This window comes from Apium graveolens, chromosome 4 (assembly GCF_009905375.1).
Source record: "Apium graveolens cultivar Ventura chromosome 4, ASM990537v1, whole genome shotgun sequence".
Taxonomy (NCBI): domain Eukaryota; kingdom Viridiplantae; phylum Streptophyta; class Magnoliopsida; order Apiales; family Apiaceae; genus Apium; species Apium graveolens.
Genome location: NC_133650.1, coordinates 3,033,798 through 3,051,211, shown reverse-complemented (window position 1 = coordinate 3,051,211; position 17,414 = coordinate 3,033,798). Strand labels below are relative to the sequence as shown.

Below are 17,414 nucleotides of genomic sequence, written 5' to 3'. Positions count from 1 at the left end.
ACTAGAAAATCCTGCATTTTGTTGCATCATCTTCATGATTTCTTTGTAGACATGTGAAACCAGCTGAGGATCCATAGATTGAGCAGCGGGAGAAATATGTGAACCAGATGATATGTCCAGAGGAGATGCTCTAAGAAGACCAGAAGTATCAGCAACATTAGCTGTAAATTTGGTAGAAACACCAGAATTCTTTCCTTTAAGATTCATATACCATTCTGGAACTCCAGTCAGTTTGAAACATTGATCCACAGTATGTCCTTTTTTCTTGCAATGATCACATGTCAAATCAAGCTTTGACCTCTTAAAATCCTTCTTATTCTGAAAAGACCTTGGAACAGAAAATGAAGGCTTATTGCTATAAAATACACTAACATCAGGAACCTTAGACATGTTAATAGTCATACTCTGTTATTTCTCAATCTGTTGTAAGATATGGTATGCCTTCAAAACAGTTGGTAATGGCTCCATGCTCAACAGATTAGTCTTAACAGTGTCATAGTTCTTATTAAGACCACAAATAAATTGAATAAGCTTCTTAGTCTCTGCTGCTTCATTAGCTTTCTTCAACAAGTCACAAGTACATTTTGCTAAAGCACCACAATTACAATTAAATTATCCTTCAAGTACTTGTAACTTGTCCCACACATTCTTAAGTTTTCCATAATATTCAGCAATCGACAGATTATTTTGTTCAATCTTAGACAGACTAGTCTGAAGTTCATACAACAATGGAACATTTGATTTACCAAAATGCTCAGAAACATCAAGCCAAAGATCACGAGCAGTAGAAGCAAGGATAAAGCTGTCAGATATTACCTGTTCCGTAGAAAACGTAAGCCATGACATCACCATATAATCATTTCTAGTCCATTTGTTGAAATCTGATGATGTAGAATCAGGCATCGGTAATGTTCCGTCAATAAAACCGAGTTTATTTTTCGCACCAAGCGCCAATTTCACTCCACGACTACAGTTTATGAAGTTATCACCATTAAGCAACAAATTCTCCAATTGTTATCTCGGATTATCACCGGAAGAAAGAAAATATGGATCGTTATAGTTGATTGCAGCATTCTGCAAATTAGTGTTTTTATTCTGATTTTCGGTTTCAGTCATATCTATTTCGTAATCAAGAAGGAAATAGAGATTAGAATCAGGAGAACAATCGAATTCAGAAAGAGATATGAGAGAAAGAAAGATAAGGAGAGAGATTCAAGAGAGATAAGAGATATAAAGAGATCGTAATTGCTAATCGAAGAGAAAGATAAAGAGATCGTAATTGCTAATCAAAGAAATTAGGGTTTCGATTGATTCGATATTGAAATCAATCAAGAACTCCACAAATCATTAAAGGATAGCTGTGATACCATGAGAGAATCTGATATTAAAGCTCAATCTGGAGCCATTAAAGATCAACAATGGCTAATTATCAATAAGCAAGTATAGAGATAGATTGTATGTATGTATATCTACATCAATTGTATTGATTAGAAAGAAGAAGATTGGATGTTCTTTTACATCTGTTTCTTATATACAGACTGAGAGAAATGTAAAGTCTCTAACAAACTTTCCCGCCTAAACGTAACTAAGCATTTCTATTTTTAATTTAAATACTGGAATATGCCAATAGGTTTCAATTATCAAGTCTGCATTTCTTCCAAAGAGATTCATTTTCTTGATCTTTCAACGAACCATTTAATTGGAGTGCTTGTAGGCTTCAAACTATGTGGCAACTCTCTAGAGCAATTGAATATGAATTACAATTTTAACTCATTTCCAGGATCCCTTCCTGGTTCATTGTAGTTAACATCTTCTTTGGGCAATTTTCAGTCTCTGAAAACAATTTATCTGGCTTGGTGAGAGGATGTAAGTTTTTAACAACAATTCATTTTCACGCCCCCCACCAGACAGGTCTGAAAATCTAACAGAGCTAAACAGTTGGTAGTACATTCAAATTTATTCTCTGGGTCCTTGTCTTCTACCATACCATTTAGTATAAACCTACAAAGGCTTGATCTTCGGAAAAATTCTCTGTGTAGTCACATTTATCTTGACTTCACTAAGTTGCCTGATCTTTTTGAACTTGACCTTTGCACTAAGCATTTTGAGGATGCACTACCTAAATTGCTATTTAGTTGCCAGAAACTCATATTGCTAAATATTGTGAAAAATGAATTAAGTAGCGAGATCCCTCAGAATTATGCGAACCTTTCATCTCTGTCCGTTCCTTCAATGAGTAATTATGTTACTCGAACTCTTCATTTCATCTTCGAGTATCCGTATGTCGCACACTCGACACTCAGACTTGGACACTTATTTTAGGCCAAATATATATATATATATATATTTCAAAATGTTTCTGAGTCCGATACTTGGACACGTGTCCCTGTCAGACACTTCTAACCGAGTCCGAATCCGACTAACATAGCCAAACAAAAGCATGTTATGTGATCAATTAATTTGCATCCCTCGGTATGTTAAGAGAAATTAGAGTGCACATTGTTGCAGTACAAGCAGGCTTCAAGTTTCCATCCATCCAAAATATTATCCAATAATAGGATAAATAAGAAACGGGTCCATATTGCCCGATACTGGGAAACTGGCTTCATGTCTTGGATTTGAGCAGGATAACCTTTACGGATCTATAGCGTCAACTTTCAATAAGTTAGCATTCCCTTCAAGATTAAGTGTTCCTAATATCCCTTGAGGGAGCTGGAGGCCAATTTTTTAAGCATTTAATAATTCAAGATTTAATTGCAATCCTGGATTTATGGTAAAATTAGAATATTTTAATGCCGCTGCCAGTAATTTAGAGAATCAACCAAAATTTCCAATTGCTTTATTCAAAATTTGGTCTTGCTTTTAAAGCTTAAGCTTCCCAGCAGCAATCAAGAGACTTTGTGAGAATTGCGGTCATGTGAAGTTCGTGTTTTTCACGAGTTTAGCACAAAAATACTCTACCAAAATTCGTAATATTTTTTGTAGGATTTTTGGTGTTGCAAAATTTTGTCATATTAATGTCAGAAAAATTTTGTACTCTGATTATAGATTCTCATAGATAAATTATATTAGAAAACTATTTACATGTGTAAGACTATATTTGAGAAAGATTTGTTCTGGAGTCTCAGTCTATCTAGTAATGTTCAAAGCGGGAACATAAGAACACAGGAAACCATAACAAACAAATTAAGAACAACACAAACACAACACACAACATGCACACATATGACACAAGACATGTTTGTGTGCTTGGATAATCCAAATTCCCTTTCCCCATATACATCCACGTATACATGAAGCTAACGTCTGTTTTGCCCGAAATTGAAAAAAGAAAAATAAAGAATAAAAACAAAACAAAGAATCCCCAATTCACTACTTTGTACATATATTCACATTTCTCTCGTTTCTCATTTAGGGTTTTGAATTATTGGATTTCACTAGAAACAAGAAGCTTTAATTTATGAGAAAAAAATGGCAACAACTTTGAAGGAGGTAAATCTTCAAATCCAGCTCGAAGCTGCTGGAAAAAACCTGTTAGGCTTCTCGTCAGTTGCTAGTACTACACCTATAGAGCTCCTCAGGTTTTTAGATGTACGATTATACAATTTTCCCGCAAAACACAAAGTTATTGAATTGGTTATAAAATGATTTTGTATGTGTTTCTGATGAATTAAACTGTTGAATTTGATTTTTTTTTATATATTGGATTGTGCTTTGTTCATAAAAATCTGAGTATGTTTTATAGATTTGGTCATTGCCCTTTAATCTCTATAAATGTTTAAGGATTTAGGTGACATGAATTGTGAATTAATTTTGTTATTTTATGTGTGAACTAGCTAGTCGTTCCAATTTGTATTTTATTTTTGTCACACACGGACACAGTGATCAAGGACTGATTTGGTATGTGCTTTTTATTCTTTTCAATCAATATTGAATTTGGGGTTTTTTGGTCTTGTTTCTCGTTTATACTTTGTTGATAGAGTTTTAAATATTATATGGATGTGGTCATTACTTTTTATCTCTATAATTCTTGAATGATTTTGATTTACAAAAATTGTGAGTTACTTGTGTTTCGATTTTTTCATTGGTTAAAGTTTATGGTATTAATTAGTGATGTCATTTATTCCATTAAGTTGATGCATCACATGCATAACTTATGGTAGACGTAGTTACTGTTTCTAAGCGCTATTTGGAATCACTAGTTAGTCGCAAGGTGGTTCACTTGACGTAGTCTTGTTGGAGCCATTTGGTTATGAATAATCGAGTGGGAATCTTTTAGAATCATGAAATTTCAATGATGTTGTGCTTGGTGGATGCTCTTTGTCGACTGAAGAAAACCTGTTATCCTTTTTTACTCGATTTTGACCTGCATATACATTTTCGCTCTTAACAAGTAATCCTTTTATTAATTATCAGTTCTCTCTCTTTATCTTTTTTTAATTTATGATCTCTATGTTTCATTTTTATAATACAGTTCTATTTATTCATGTCTTCCAGCGAGTAGAAGGACTTTTATCTGAGGTTGGGCAGGCACCTTCCAGGTGGATGAAAGACGCACTTGAACCCACAATGAAAGCATTAGTTTCTGATCAGTTGTTAAAGCATTCTGATTTTTATGTGAGAGTGGCAGTTGCATCTTGTATGAGTGAGCTTATAAGAATTACTGCCCCTGACACACCTTATAATGATACTTCTCAAATGAAGGTTGTCTAAATGTAAAGAATTAGCTTCGCAATTCAGATAAAAAGTTGACGCCTTAACAAATCTTATACGATTGTTTGCTTTTCCATCTGAATGATGTGCAGGACGTTTTCAATCTGATAGTATTGGTACTTGGCCTGTTGTCTAGTGAAGATGCCCGCAGGTATGACAAGGGCCTTCGCATTCTTTGCAATATGACAAATGTGAGAGCAGCAGTGCTGATGGTGGACAATTTGATTCCCAAGATGTTCACGGTGTTCCTGAATTCCATTAGGTAATCACAACTAGTGCTATAAGCAAGTATTCATACAATATTAAGTTAAGAATTTAAAGCTTTGAAGTTTGCTGATCAAGCTTCAGTAATTGTAGAAGTTTAAGCTGACTATCAGTTAGCATAAACTTATTGCAAATGAACTTTTGCTGTTTTGCATATATTAGTAAATATATATAGTGAAATTCCCTTAGAGGAGACGCGTAACATCTGAATTATGTTTATGACATGTTTTAACTTTTTCTTATATATATATTAATTTTTACGTTGTTAATATAGAGAAAAAGGAGATCGAGTTTAGATTTTGGTAATTATGTTTGGGTGATTAGTTGCCATAGTAGCAGCATTATGTCCACAATCAGTTTATGTTTTGTTCCCGTGTATCTCTAGGATCTCTTTATCTCATGCTAGCACTAATTTGAGAATATTTGCCACTGTACTATTGCTTGAATATGCTAAAGGGTGTTTGATACTGTATGCAAAATTACTTTTCATCAGAAATTAAGAATTTAGCTTTGTTTTGCTTAATAACAAGGTACCCCCACTCCGTTGTTGTGTTTAGACAAATGGAGTCTATCATGACCCGTGCTTTAGAAGAAAGTGAAGAGATTTCAAATGAGCTTTTGAGCATCCTCCTTACCAGCGTTGACAGAAAAATTGAGGTATCTGGTTTTATGTACTTCTTGTGTTTGCAGTTGTTTGTAGCTTATTAATTTCATATACTGAATCAGTTTGTGTTATACACATTTTGTTTAGCATGTTTCATGCAGTCAGAGGTTATTGGGGGAATTTGTTCTCATAAATTGCAGTGTCAAACTCCGCCACTATCTCCCAAAATTTGTTAGATCCGGGAACCTGAATGTTGACGATTATTCCTCAATAGTAGCTCACATATGCCAGTGCGCCCCTGAAAATAAACACGCGTGTGGTTTGTGTCTATCCTTCTACCTTCACATTTCTATACAAGATTAAACTGTGTTTCTCTACTTGGAGCAATTAGTATGTAATGTAGATATTAAATTATCGTGGTCTTCGGTTTTTTGTTCTAGTTCCTTTTATTTCTATAAAGCGATGCAAGTTATGACCTTTTCAAGTACTGCTTCTGTGGTAATTGTGTTTCCTTTTGCAAATTAACTGCCAGATGGTGAAATTTAATTGTGTATCCTCCCACAGCTCTCAACATGGGCGGTCTGAATTAGTAGATAAAGTTATTGCCCAGGAAGGCAAGCAAAAATCAAGAAACACAGTTTAATTAAATTATAAAGTACTTTATTGTATTTGTTATGAAGCAGAAGAAGATTTTACTTGTGGCAACAAAAGAAAAACTGCTGAAATTTAGGAAGCCAAATAACGATCAATAACTTTTGATAAATTTCAAATTATAGGAAAATTTTAGGTCTAGGCGATATTTAGTTGGCGTGGTTCGCAAACTAGGTCAAGTTATATTTTTCTTATAAGTATAGTTATCCGCCGGATTAACAATATGTAATATAAATTTGAATGATAGATGCTGTAATTTATCACTTTTGTTAGTTGATACTATTTTCTCTTCTCCCATACCACGGTTGAGAAATTCTCGGAGTTAGAACTTGAATGCTTGGAGCAGGTATTAGAAAAGCGATTATGAACATTATAAATCTACTCTATGTTCTACTGAAGAACCTGGTTTATCTAACATTATAAATTCTATTATCTTTATATTCCAAATAAATTCACTCTCTTTTGCCCACACCGAGGTTGTATTGGTGCAAATGCATTGGTAGAATCAAATATCTTCTTGGTTTTCTAGTTCGTCTTTTGCATTAATGTAACTTCGATTATCAATGATGTGCAGGATCGTGAAGGGGAAAATGAAGGCCCTGATGTTGTTTGTTATGAACTGAAGGATGAGTGAAGTGATTTACATTTTACTTGATGTTATGTTGGTTAGATCATCTCCAAGAGATCCTATCTTTGCTCTTATTTCGAAATCAGGGGGTGCTCAAAAATGTTGTAAGAGGCTCTTAGGGGATCTTCGAATCACTAAGAGCATAAATGTTGTAAGAGGCTCTTAGGGATAGTGACCTGTAACCAAGATGATACTCTATCTATTGTACTTGATATGGAATGAGATTGTAAGTGTTTTATATGCATTTACATGTGTGAAATATGATAGATCAATAGGGGCATGGACTATTGAATCTGTCAGATGGAAGAAGAGTAATTTTGTTAAATATATCTGGAAAAGGTGAGTTTCCTGCTGCCTTTTCCAAGTTGAACTAACTAGAGTTTCTTGATTAGAGCAATGCCGTTTTGACTTTTTCAATTTTGTAGTAATCTTTTTGCACTAAGCAATAATTTCTTCTCTGGTGGTTTTGAGAGAATCTGATATTAAAGCTCAATCTGGAGCCATTAAAGATCAACAATGGCTAATTATCAATAAGCAAGTATAGAGATAGATTGTATGTATGTATATCTACAGCAATTGTATTGATTAGAAAGAAGAAGATTGGATGTTCTTTTACATCTGTTTCTTATATACAGACTGAGAGAAATGTAACGTCTCTAACAAACTTTCCCGCTTAAACGTAACTAAGCATTTCTATTTTTAATTTAAATACTGGAATATGCCAATACCCCCCTTCAAGCTGGACTTCATGGAGGTTCAAACAGAAGACCAAGCTTGAGAGATAGTTCTTTGTGTTGACCAGCGGACAAAGGCTTTGTCATGATATCTGCAAGTTGCAGAAAAGTTCTAATATGAAAAATCTTGATGAAGCCAGAATTAACAAAATCTCGAACGAAATGGCAATCCATATGAAGATGTTTAGTGCGTTCTTGAAAGATCTGATGCTCAGCAATATATTTAGCAGCAATGTTGTCACAATAGACATTGATAGGTGTTGGAATAGAAATCTTAAGATCAATGAAAAAGCCTTCTAACCAAACAAAATCACTAGTAGTATAACTCATACTATGGTATTCAGCTTCAGCAGTACTCTTAGAAACTGTCTTTTGCTTCTTAGTTTTCCAAGAAATCAAAGAGGAACCAAGAAAAATAGCATAACCAGATAGAGACCGAGCAGAAAAGGGACAAGTACCCCAATCAGCATCACAGTATGCTATTAATTCCAGAGAAATGTTTGCCTTATAAAATAAACCAACATTTAACGTGCCTTTCAGATAGCGTAACACATGTTGTGCAACATTCAAATGAGATTGTGCAGGTGCAAACAGAAACTGAGACAATTGTTGAACAGCATAGGAGATATCAGGTCTGGTGAGATTCAAGTAAAGTAACTTGCCAACTAACCTTCTGTAAATTTCAGGATCAGAAAATGTTGGAGTGTCATCAATGCTTAACTGCAAACCTTTTGATAAAGGAAACACAGCAGGAGTACAATTGAGCATATTAGTGTCCTTAAGTAAATCAAGGATGTATTTGCGTTGATTAAGTCTGATTCCAGAAGCATCCCTAGAAACTTCAAGCCCAAGAAAATATTTTAGATCACCTAAATCCTTGATAGTAAAAGCTTTATGTAAATCAGATTTGATACTCTGAATTGCATCAAAATCATTTCCAGTAAGAAGTAAATCATACACATAACAAACAATGGCTGTAAAAGAAGTGTCTTGTTGTTTGACAAATAAGGAATAATCTTGAGTAGATTGACTATAACCCATGTCAATTAAGAATTTAGTCAGCTCAATATTCCATTGCCTGGAAGCCTGTCTTAAGCCATAAATGGATCTTTTTAATTTACAAACAAAGCCTGGAGGAACATCATAGCCAGGAGGAGGTGCCATGTAGATATCCTCGTCAATAAAACCATGAAGAAACACATTATTTATATCTAATTGTTGAAGGTGCCAATTGTTTGCAGCAGCTAATGCAATTAAACATCTAACAGTTGTAAACTTGGCCACATGACTAAAAGTATGCTTGAAATCCTTTCCCTTAATCTGTTTATCCCCTCTTGCCACTAATCCGGCTTTACACTTTTCCACAGAACCATCAGGGTTAAACTTAGTTTTAAAAACCCATTTTGAACCAATAACATGACCACCAAGAGGTAAAGGTGTCAGATCCCAAGTTTCATTTGCCTCAAGAGCGGCTATCTCTTTTTGCATAGCTTCAACCCATCTAGGGTCCTCTTTGGCTTGCTTATAAGATGAAGGTTCAGAGGTATTTAAAACAGAATTAAGACTTGTCAAATTGTGATGGTCAAGATGAGACAGTGATGGTTCAGAAAACACATTAAAAATGTGTGATGTAACAGGAGAAGCAAGAGAAGTAGACTTGCCAGTGGGAAGAACAAAATCATCAAACTTCTTAGGTAACTGAGAAACTCTAGAAGTTCTTCTAAGTGGAATAATATGAGATGTAGTAAGTGGAATGAATATATCAGAAGAAGTAGATGTAGGAGAGTCTGCAGAAGTATTATCAATGACAGGTGGAAGATCAGAAGAAATAGGTGTTATCATTTCGGAATCAAATTCAGAAACAACTGGATTGACCTGAGGTAGAGTAGGGACAATAGGAGAAGAAATAGGAGTTTTGAATGGAAAATAATCTTCCTTAAAAATAACATCTCTACTAAGAAAAACTTGATGAGTTGCAAGATCATATAATTTGTATCCTTTCTGAGCATAAGAATAACCAAGTAAAATGCATCTTCTAGCTCTAGGAGCTAATTTATCTGTTGTTTTGATAGCAGCAAAACATAAACAGCCTATGGTTCTTAGATTCTCATAAGAAGCAGATTTCTTCATTAAAACCTCATAAGGTATTTTCCAGCCTAAAACAGAACTAGGCATCAATATAATAAGGTAAGTAGCAGCCAAAATACAATCACCCCAAAATTTAGTTGGAAGATTAGCATGAATCCTTATGGCTCTAGCTGTATCTAATAAATGCCTATGTTTTCTCTCTACCCTACCATTCTGTTGAGGATTCCCAACAATACTTTTCTGATGCACTATCCCTCTAGAAGCAAAAAGATTGGCACAATTCTGTTGTACAATTTCTGTTCCATTATCAGACCTAACAAACTTAACAGAAGTTTGATAATGATTATCAATATAAACCAAGAAGGCCTGAATAATACTAAAAACTTGATCCTTGGTTGTAAGTAAATGAGTCCAAGTGACTCTGGAAAAATCATCCAAGTTAGTCAGAAAATATCGACCTCCAGTCAAATTTGGAGTCTGATATGGGCCCCACAAATCTATATGCAATAAATGAAATGATGCAGGAGCAATAGACAGTGAATCATTGAATGGTAATTTGTGATGTTTAGCAAGAATACAAGAATTGCAACTGAATTTATCATGAAATTTGTTACAAGAAAACAGATTGGACAAGTGTTTCATTTTCCCTATAGAAGCATGTCCTAATCTTGCATGAAACACATCCAAAGCAGGAATAACATTGGAATTCAAACATTGTTGAGAAATGAGATTACAAGATTGAATTTCAGAAGAAAGAAACTTGTAAAGGCCATTTGATCTTGTACCAATAGCCTTGACAGTATTAGTTGAAAGGTCCTGAAATAGACAGGAATCTTTATCAAATTTAGCAATTAAATTGTTGCTATCCAACAACTTGCCAACTGATAAAAGATTATGATGAAAATCTGGAACATACAAAACATTGGTAAGTCGAATGTGAGGAAACAAAGATACTGTTCCAGATTGAGAAACCGGTTTACAAGAACCATCTGGTAAAACAATTTTAATAGGTTCTTGAAGAATTTGTAAATCATCAAATAAAGACAAGGAAAAACCATATGATCACTAGCTCCTGTATCAATTATCCATGATGCAAAATTTACAGAACAACTAACAGTGGATGCAGAGACAATACCTGCAAAGTTGACAGAACTGGAATCATGTTCAGAAATAGACAATCCTGCATTTTGTTGCATCATCTTCATGATTTCTTTGTAGACATGTGAAACCAGCTGAGGATCCATAGATTGAGCAGCGGGAGAAATATGTGAACCAGATGATATGTCCAGAGGAGATGCTCTAAGTAGACCAGAAGTATCAGCAACATTAGCTGCAAATTTGGTAGAAACACCAGAATTCTTTCCTTTAAGATTCATATACCATTCTGGAACTCCAGTCAGTTTGAAACATTGATCCACAGTATGTCCTTTTTTCTTGTAATGATCACATGTCAAATCAAGCTTTGACCTCTTAAAATCCTTCTTATTCTGAAAAGACCTTGGAACAGAAAATGAAGGCTTATTGCTATAAAATACACTAACATCAGGAACCTTAGACATGTTAATAGTCATACTCTGTTCTTTCTCAATCTGTTGTAAGATATGGTATGCCTTCAAAACAGTTGGTAATGGCTCCATGCTCAACAGATTAGTCTTAACATTGTCATAGTTCTTATTAAGACCACAAATCAATTGAATAAGCTTCTTAGTCAATGCTGCTTCATTAGCTTTCTTCAACAAGTCACAAGTACATTTTGCTAAAGCACCACAATTACAATTAAATTATCCTTCAAGTACTTGTAACTTGTCCCACACATTCTTAAGTTTTCCATAATATTCAGCAATCGACAGATTATTTTGTTCAATCTTAGACATACTAGTCTGAAGTTCATACATCAATGGAGCATTTGATTTACCAAAACGCTCAGAAACATCAAGCCAAAGATCACGAGCAGTGGAAGCAAAGATAAAGCTGTCAGATATTACCTGTTCCGTAGAAAACGTAAGCCATGACATCACCATATAATCATTTCTAGTCCATTTGTTGAAATCTGATGATGTAGAATCAGGTATCGGTAATGTTCCGTCAATAAAACCGAGTTTATTTTTCGCACCAAGCGCCAATTTCACTCCACGACTTCAGTTTATGAAGTTATCACCATTAAGCAACAAATTCCCCAATTGTTGTCTCGGATTATCACCGGAAGAAAGAAAATATGGATCATTATAGTTGATTGCAGCATTCTGCAAATTAGTGTTTGTATTCTGATTTTCGGTTTCAGTCATATCTATTTCGTAATCAAGAAGGAAATAGAGATTAGAATCAGGAGAACAATCGAATTCAGAAAGAGATATGAGAGAAAGAAAGATAAGGAGAGAGATTCAAGAGAGATAAGAGATATAAAGAGATCGTAATTGCTAATCGAAGAGAGAGATAAAGAGATCGTAATTGCTAATCGAAGAAATTAGGGTTTCGATTGATTCGATATCGAAATCAATCAAGAACTCCACAAATCATCAAAGGATAGCTCTGATACCATGAGAGAATCTGATACTAAAGCTCAATCTGGAGCCATTAAAGATCAACAATGGCTAATTATCAATAAGCAAGTATAGAGATAGATTGTATGTATGTATATCTACATCAATTGTATTGATTAGAAAGAAGAAGATTGGATGTTCTTTTACATCTGTTTCTTATATACAGACTGAGAGAAATGTAAAGTCTCTAACAAACTTTCCCGCCTAAACGTAACTAAGCATTTCTATTTTTAATTTAAATACTGGAATATGCCAACAGGTTTAAATTATCAAGTCTGCATTTCCTCCAAAGAGATTCATTTTCTTGATCTTTCAACGAACCATTTTACTGGAGTGCATGTAGGCTTCAAACTATGTGGCAGCTCTCTAGAGCAATTGAATAGGAATTACAATTATTACTCATTTCCAGGATCCCTTCCTGAATCATTGTACTTAACATCTTCTTTGGGCAATTTTCAGTCTCTGAAAATAATTTATCTGGCTTGGTGAGAGAAATGTAAGTTTTTTCCACCTCAAGACCTTAATTTTTAACAACAATTCATTTTCACTCCCCCCGCCAGACAGGTCTGAAAATCTAACAGAGCTAAAGAGTTGGTAGTGCATTCAAATTTATTCTCTGGGTCCTTGTCTTCTACCATACCATTTAGTATAAACCTACAAAAGCTTGATCTTCGGAAAAATTCTCTGTGTAGTCACATTTATCTTGACTTCACTAAGTTGCCTGATCTTTTTGAACTTGACCTTTGCACTAAGCATTTTGAGGATGCACTACCTAACTTGCTATTTAGTTCCCAGAAACTCATATTTCTAAATATTGTAAATAATGAATTAAGTAGCTAGATCCCTCAGAATTATGTGAACCTTTCATCTCCATCTATTCCTTCAATGGCAAAAAACTTTGGTGGTGAAGAAGAAGAACTACCAAATAACTATGTTACTCGGACTATTCATTTTATCTTCGAGTAACCGTATCGCACACTCGGACTTGGACACTTATTTTAGGCAAAAAACATGAATATTTTTGAAAATGTTGCCGAGTCCGATACTAAAACTCTATCCATGTCGGACACTTCTAGCCGAATCCAAGTAACATAGCCAAGTAATACTAGTGGTTTTAAAAAAATGAAGTTTTTTGCTCTGGAAATTATGCTCTTACATGGTAAGTACTAGCTTGGTTACTCAATTGCAACAAATTACAAATCCTTGATTTAATCTTGGAAGTATCTACCATTGGATTGGTCATACGGATAGCCTTGTTTGGACTTTCTGAACGGTACTCTCACCGAGAAAATCAAGAGAGTTTGGCAGAGCTGAAGAGCCTCATTTATACAAACAACAACATATTATGTGATCAATTAATTTGCATCCCTCGGTATGTTAAGAGAAATTAGAGTGCACATTGTTGCAGTACAAGCAGGCTTCAAGTTTCCCTCTATCCAAAATATTATCCAATAACAGGATAAATAAGAAACGGATCCATATTGCCCGATACTGGGAAACTGGCTTCATGTCTTGGATTTGAGCAGGATAACCTTTACGGATCTATAGCGTCATCTTTCAATAAGTTAGCATTCCCTTCAAGATTAAGTGTTCCTAATATCCCTTGAGGGAACTGGAGGCCAATTTTTTAAGCATTTTATAATTCAAGATTTAATTGCAATCCTGGATTTATGGTAAAATTAGAATCTTTTAATGCCGCTGCCAGTATTTAGAGAATCAACCAAAATTTCCAATTGCTTTATGCGAAATTTGGTCTTGCTTTTAAAGCTTAAGCTTCCCAGCAGCAATCAAGAGACTTTGTGAGAATTGCGGTCATGTGAAGTTCGTGTTTTTCACGAGTTTAGCACAAAAATACTCTACCAAAATTCGTAATATTTTTTATAGGATTTTTGGTGTTGCAAAATTTTGTCACATTAATGTCAGAAAAATTTTGTATTCTGATTATAGATTCTCATAAATAATTTATATTAGAACACTATTTACATGTGTAAGACTATATTTTAGAAAGATTGTTCTGGAGTCTCTGTCTATCTAGTAATGTTCAAAGCGGGAACATAAGAACACAGGAAACCATAACAAACAGATTAAGAACAACACAAACACAGCACACAACATGCACACATATGACACAAGACATGTTTGTGTGCTTACGGATAATCCAAATTCCCTTTCCCCATATACATCCACGTATACATGAAGCTAACGTATGTTTTGCCCGAAATCAAAAAAAGAAAAATAAAGAATAAAAACAAAATAAAGAATCCCCAATTCACTACTTTGTACATATATTCACATTTCTCTCATTTCTCATTTAGGGTTTTGAATTATTGGATTTCACTAGAAAAAAGAAGCTTTAATTTATGAGAAAAAATGGCAACAACTTTGAAGGAGGTAAATCTTCAAATCCAGCTCGAAGCTGCTGGAAAAAACCTGTTAGGCTTTTCGTCAGTTGCTAGTACTACACCTATAGAGCTCCTCAGGTTTTTAGATGTATGATTATACACTTTTCCCGCAAAACACAAAGTTATTGAATTGGTTATAAAATGATTTTGTATGTGTTTCTGATGAATTAAACTGTTGAATTTGATTTTTTTTTATATTGGATTGTGCTTTGTTCATAAAAATCTGAGTATGTATTATAGATTTGGTCATTGCCCTTCAATCTCTGTAAATGTTTAAGGATTTAGGTGACATGAATTGTGAATTAATTTTGTTATTTTATGTGTGAACTAGCTAGTCGTTCCAATTTGTATTTTATTTTTGTCACACACGGACACAGTGATCAAGGACTGATTTGGTACGTGCTTTTTATTCTTTTCAATCAATATTGAATTTGGGGTTTTTTGGTCTTGTTTCTCGTTTATACTTTGTTGATAGAGTTTTAAATATTATATGGATGTGGTCATTACTTTTTATCTCTATAATTCTTGAATGATTTTGATTTACAGAAATTGTGAGTTACTTGTGTTTCGATTTTTTCATTGGTTAAAGTTTATGGTATTAATTAGTGATGTCATTTATTCCATTAAGTTGATGCATCACATGCATAACTTATGGTAGACGTAGTTACTGTTTCTAAGCGCCATTTGGAATCACTAGTTAGTCGCAAGGTGGTTCACTTTACGTAGTCTTGTTGGAGCCATTTGGTTATGAATAATCGAGTGGGAATCTTTTAGAATCATGAAATTGCTATGATGTTATGCTTGGTGGATGCTCTTTGTCGACTGAAGAAAACTTGTTATCCTTTTTTACTCGATTTTGACCTGCATATACATTTTCGCTCTTAACAAGTAATCCTTCTATTAATTATCAGTTCTCTCTCTTTATCTTTTTTTAATTTATGATCACTATGTTTCATTTTTATAATACAGTTCTATTTATTAATGTCTTCCAGCGAGTAGAAGGACTTTTATCTGAGGTTGGGCAGGCACCTTCCAGGTGGATGAAAGACGCACTTGAACCCACAATGAAAGCATTAGTTTCTGATCAGTTGTTAAAGCATTCTGATTTTTATGTGAGAGTGGCAGTTGCATCTTGTATGAGTGAGCTTATAAGAATTACTGCCCCTGACACACCTTATAATGATACTGTTCAAATGAAGGTTGCCTAAATGTAAAGAATTAGCTTCGCAATTCAGATAAAAAGTTGACGCCTTAACAAATCTTATACGATTGTTTGCTTTTCCATCTGAATGATGTGCAGGACGTTTTCAATCTGATAGTATTGGTACTTGGCCTGTTGTCTAGCGAAGATGCCCGCAGGTACGACAAGGGCCTTCGTATTCTTAGCAATATGACAAATGTGAGAGCAGCAGTGCTGATGGTGGACAATTTGATTCCCAAGATGTTCAGGGTGTTCCTGAATTCCATTAGGTAATCACAACTAGTGCTATAAGCAAGTATTCGTACAATATTAAGTTAAGAATTTAAAGCTTTTAAGTTTGCAGATCAAGCTTCAGTAATTGTAGAAGTTTAAGCTGACTATCAGTTAGCATAAACTTATTGCAAATGAACTTTTGCTGTTTTACAGATATTAGTAAATATATATAGTGAAATTCCCTTGGAGGAGACGCGTAACATCTGAATTATTTTTGTGACATGTTTTAACTTTTTCTTATATATATATTAATTTTTACGTTGTTAATATAGAGAAAAAGGAGATCGAGTTTAGATTTTGGTAATTATGTTTGGGTGATTAGTTGCCATAGTAGCAGCATTATGTCCACAATCAGTTTATGTTTTGTTCCCATGTATCTCTAGGATCTCTTTATCTCATGCTAGCACTAATTTGAGAATATTTGCCACTGTACTATTGCTTGAATATGCTAAAGGGTGTTTGATACTGTATGCAAAATTACTTTTCATCAGAAATTAAGAATTTAGCTTTGTTTTGCTTAATAACAAGGTACCCCCACTCCGTTGTTGTGTTTAGACAAATGGAGTCTATCATGACCCGTGCTTTAGAAGAAAGTGAAGAGATTTCAAATGAGCTTCTGAGCATCCTCCTTACCAGCGTTAACAGAAAAATTGAGGTATCTGGTTTTATGTACTTCTTGTGTTTGCAGTTGTTTGTAGCTTATTAATTTCATATACTGAATCAGTTTGTGTTATACACATTTTGTTTAGCATGTTTCATGCAGTCAGAGGTTATTGGGGGAGTTTGTTCTCATAAACTGCAGTGTCAAACTCCGCTACTATCTCCCAAAATTTGTTAGATCCGGGAACCTGAATGTTGACGATTATTCCTCGGTAGTAGCTCACATATGCCAGTGCGCCCCTGAAAACAAACATGCGTGTGGTTTGTGTCTATCCTTCTACCTTCAAATTTTTATACAAGATTAAACTGTGTTTCTCTACTTCGAGCACTTAGTACGTTATAATGTAGATATTAAATTATCGTGGTCTTCAGTTTTTTGTTCTAATCCCTTTTATTTCTATAAAGCGGTGCTAGTTATGACCTTTTGCAAATTAAGTAGCAGATGGTGAAATTATTGACAAAACCAAGAGAGACATGGGTGGTCTGAATCGGTAGATAAAGTTATTGACGGGGAATGCAAGCAAAAACCATGAAAGACAGTTTAGTTAAACTAATTATAAAGTACTATGTTGTATTTATTATTATGGAACAGAAGAAGATTTTACTTGTGGCAACAAAAGAAAAACTGCTGGAATTTAGGAAGCCAAGTAAATATC

The 17,414-nt window shown here is 34.4% G+C and overlaps 2 protein-coding genes across 2 annotated transcripts; one reads left to right on the top strand and one right to left on the bottom strand.

The window, feature by feature from the left end:
- Positions 1–408: 408 nt before the first annotated feature.
- LOC141718167 (uncharacterized) lies at positions 409–903 on the bottom strand. The gene is made up of 2 exons (XM_074520545.1): positions 628–903; positions 409–561 (listed from the first exon to the last, which is right to left on the bottom strand). The coding sequence occupies exons 1-2, from the start codon at positions 901–903 to the stop codon at positions 409–411; spliced, it is 429 nt and encodes a 142-aa protein (XP_074376646.1).
- Positions 904–14,554: 13,651 nt separating this feature from the next.
- On the top strand, positions 14,555–17,063 carry LOC141718166 (sister chromatid cohesion protein PDS5 homolog C-like). Its single transcript, XM_074520544.1, has 5 exons — positions 14,555–14,712; positions 15,617–15,823; positions 15,925–16,094; positions 16,627–16,753; positions 16,848–17,063. The coding sequence occupies exons 1-5, from the start codon at positions 14,593–14,595 to the stop codon at positions 17,061–17,063; spliced, it is 840 nt and encodes a 279-aa protein (XP_074376645.1). The 5' UTR covers positions 14,555–14,592.
- Positions 17,064–17,414: the final 351 nt, after the last annotated feature.

Coding starts and splice junctions, on each gene's coding strand:
- LOC141718167 (XM_074520545.1), bottom strand. CDS start 903: ATGCCTGATTCTACATCATCAGATTTCAACAAATGGACTAGAAATGAT. Junction 562..627: donor ATGTGTGGGACAAGTTACAA/GTACTTGAAGGA, acceptor GACTTGTTGAAG/AAAGCTAATGAAGCAGCAGA.
- LOC141718166 (XM_074520544.1), top strand. CDS start 14,593: ATGGCAACAACTTTGAAGGAGGTAAATCTTCAAATCCAGCTCGAAGCT. Junction 14,713..15,616: donor AGCTCCTCAGGTTTTTAGAT/GTATGATTATAC, acceptor AATGTCTTCCAG/CGAGTAGAAGGACTTTTATC. Junction 16,754..16,847: donor GCGTTAACAGAAAAATTGAG/GTATCTGGTTTT, acceptor CATTTTGTTTAG/CATGTTTCATGCAGTCAGAG.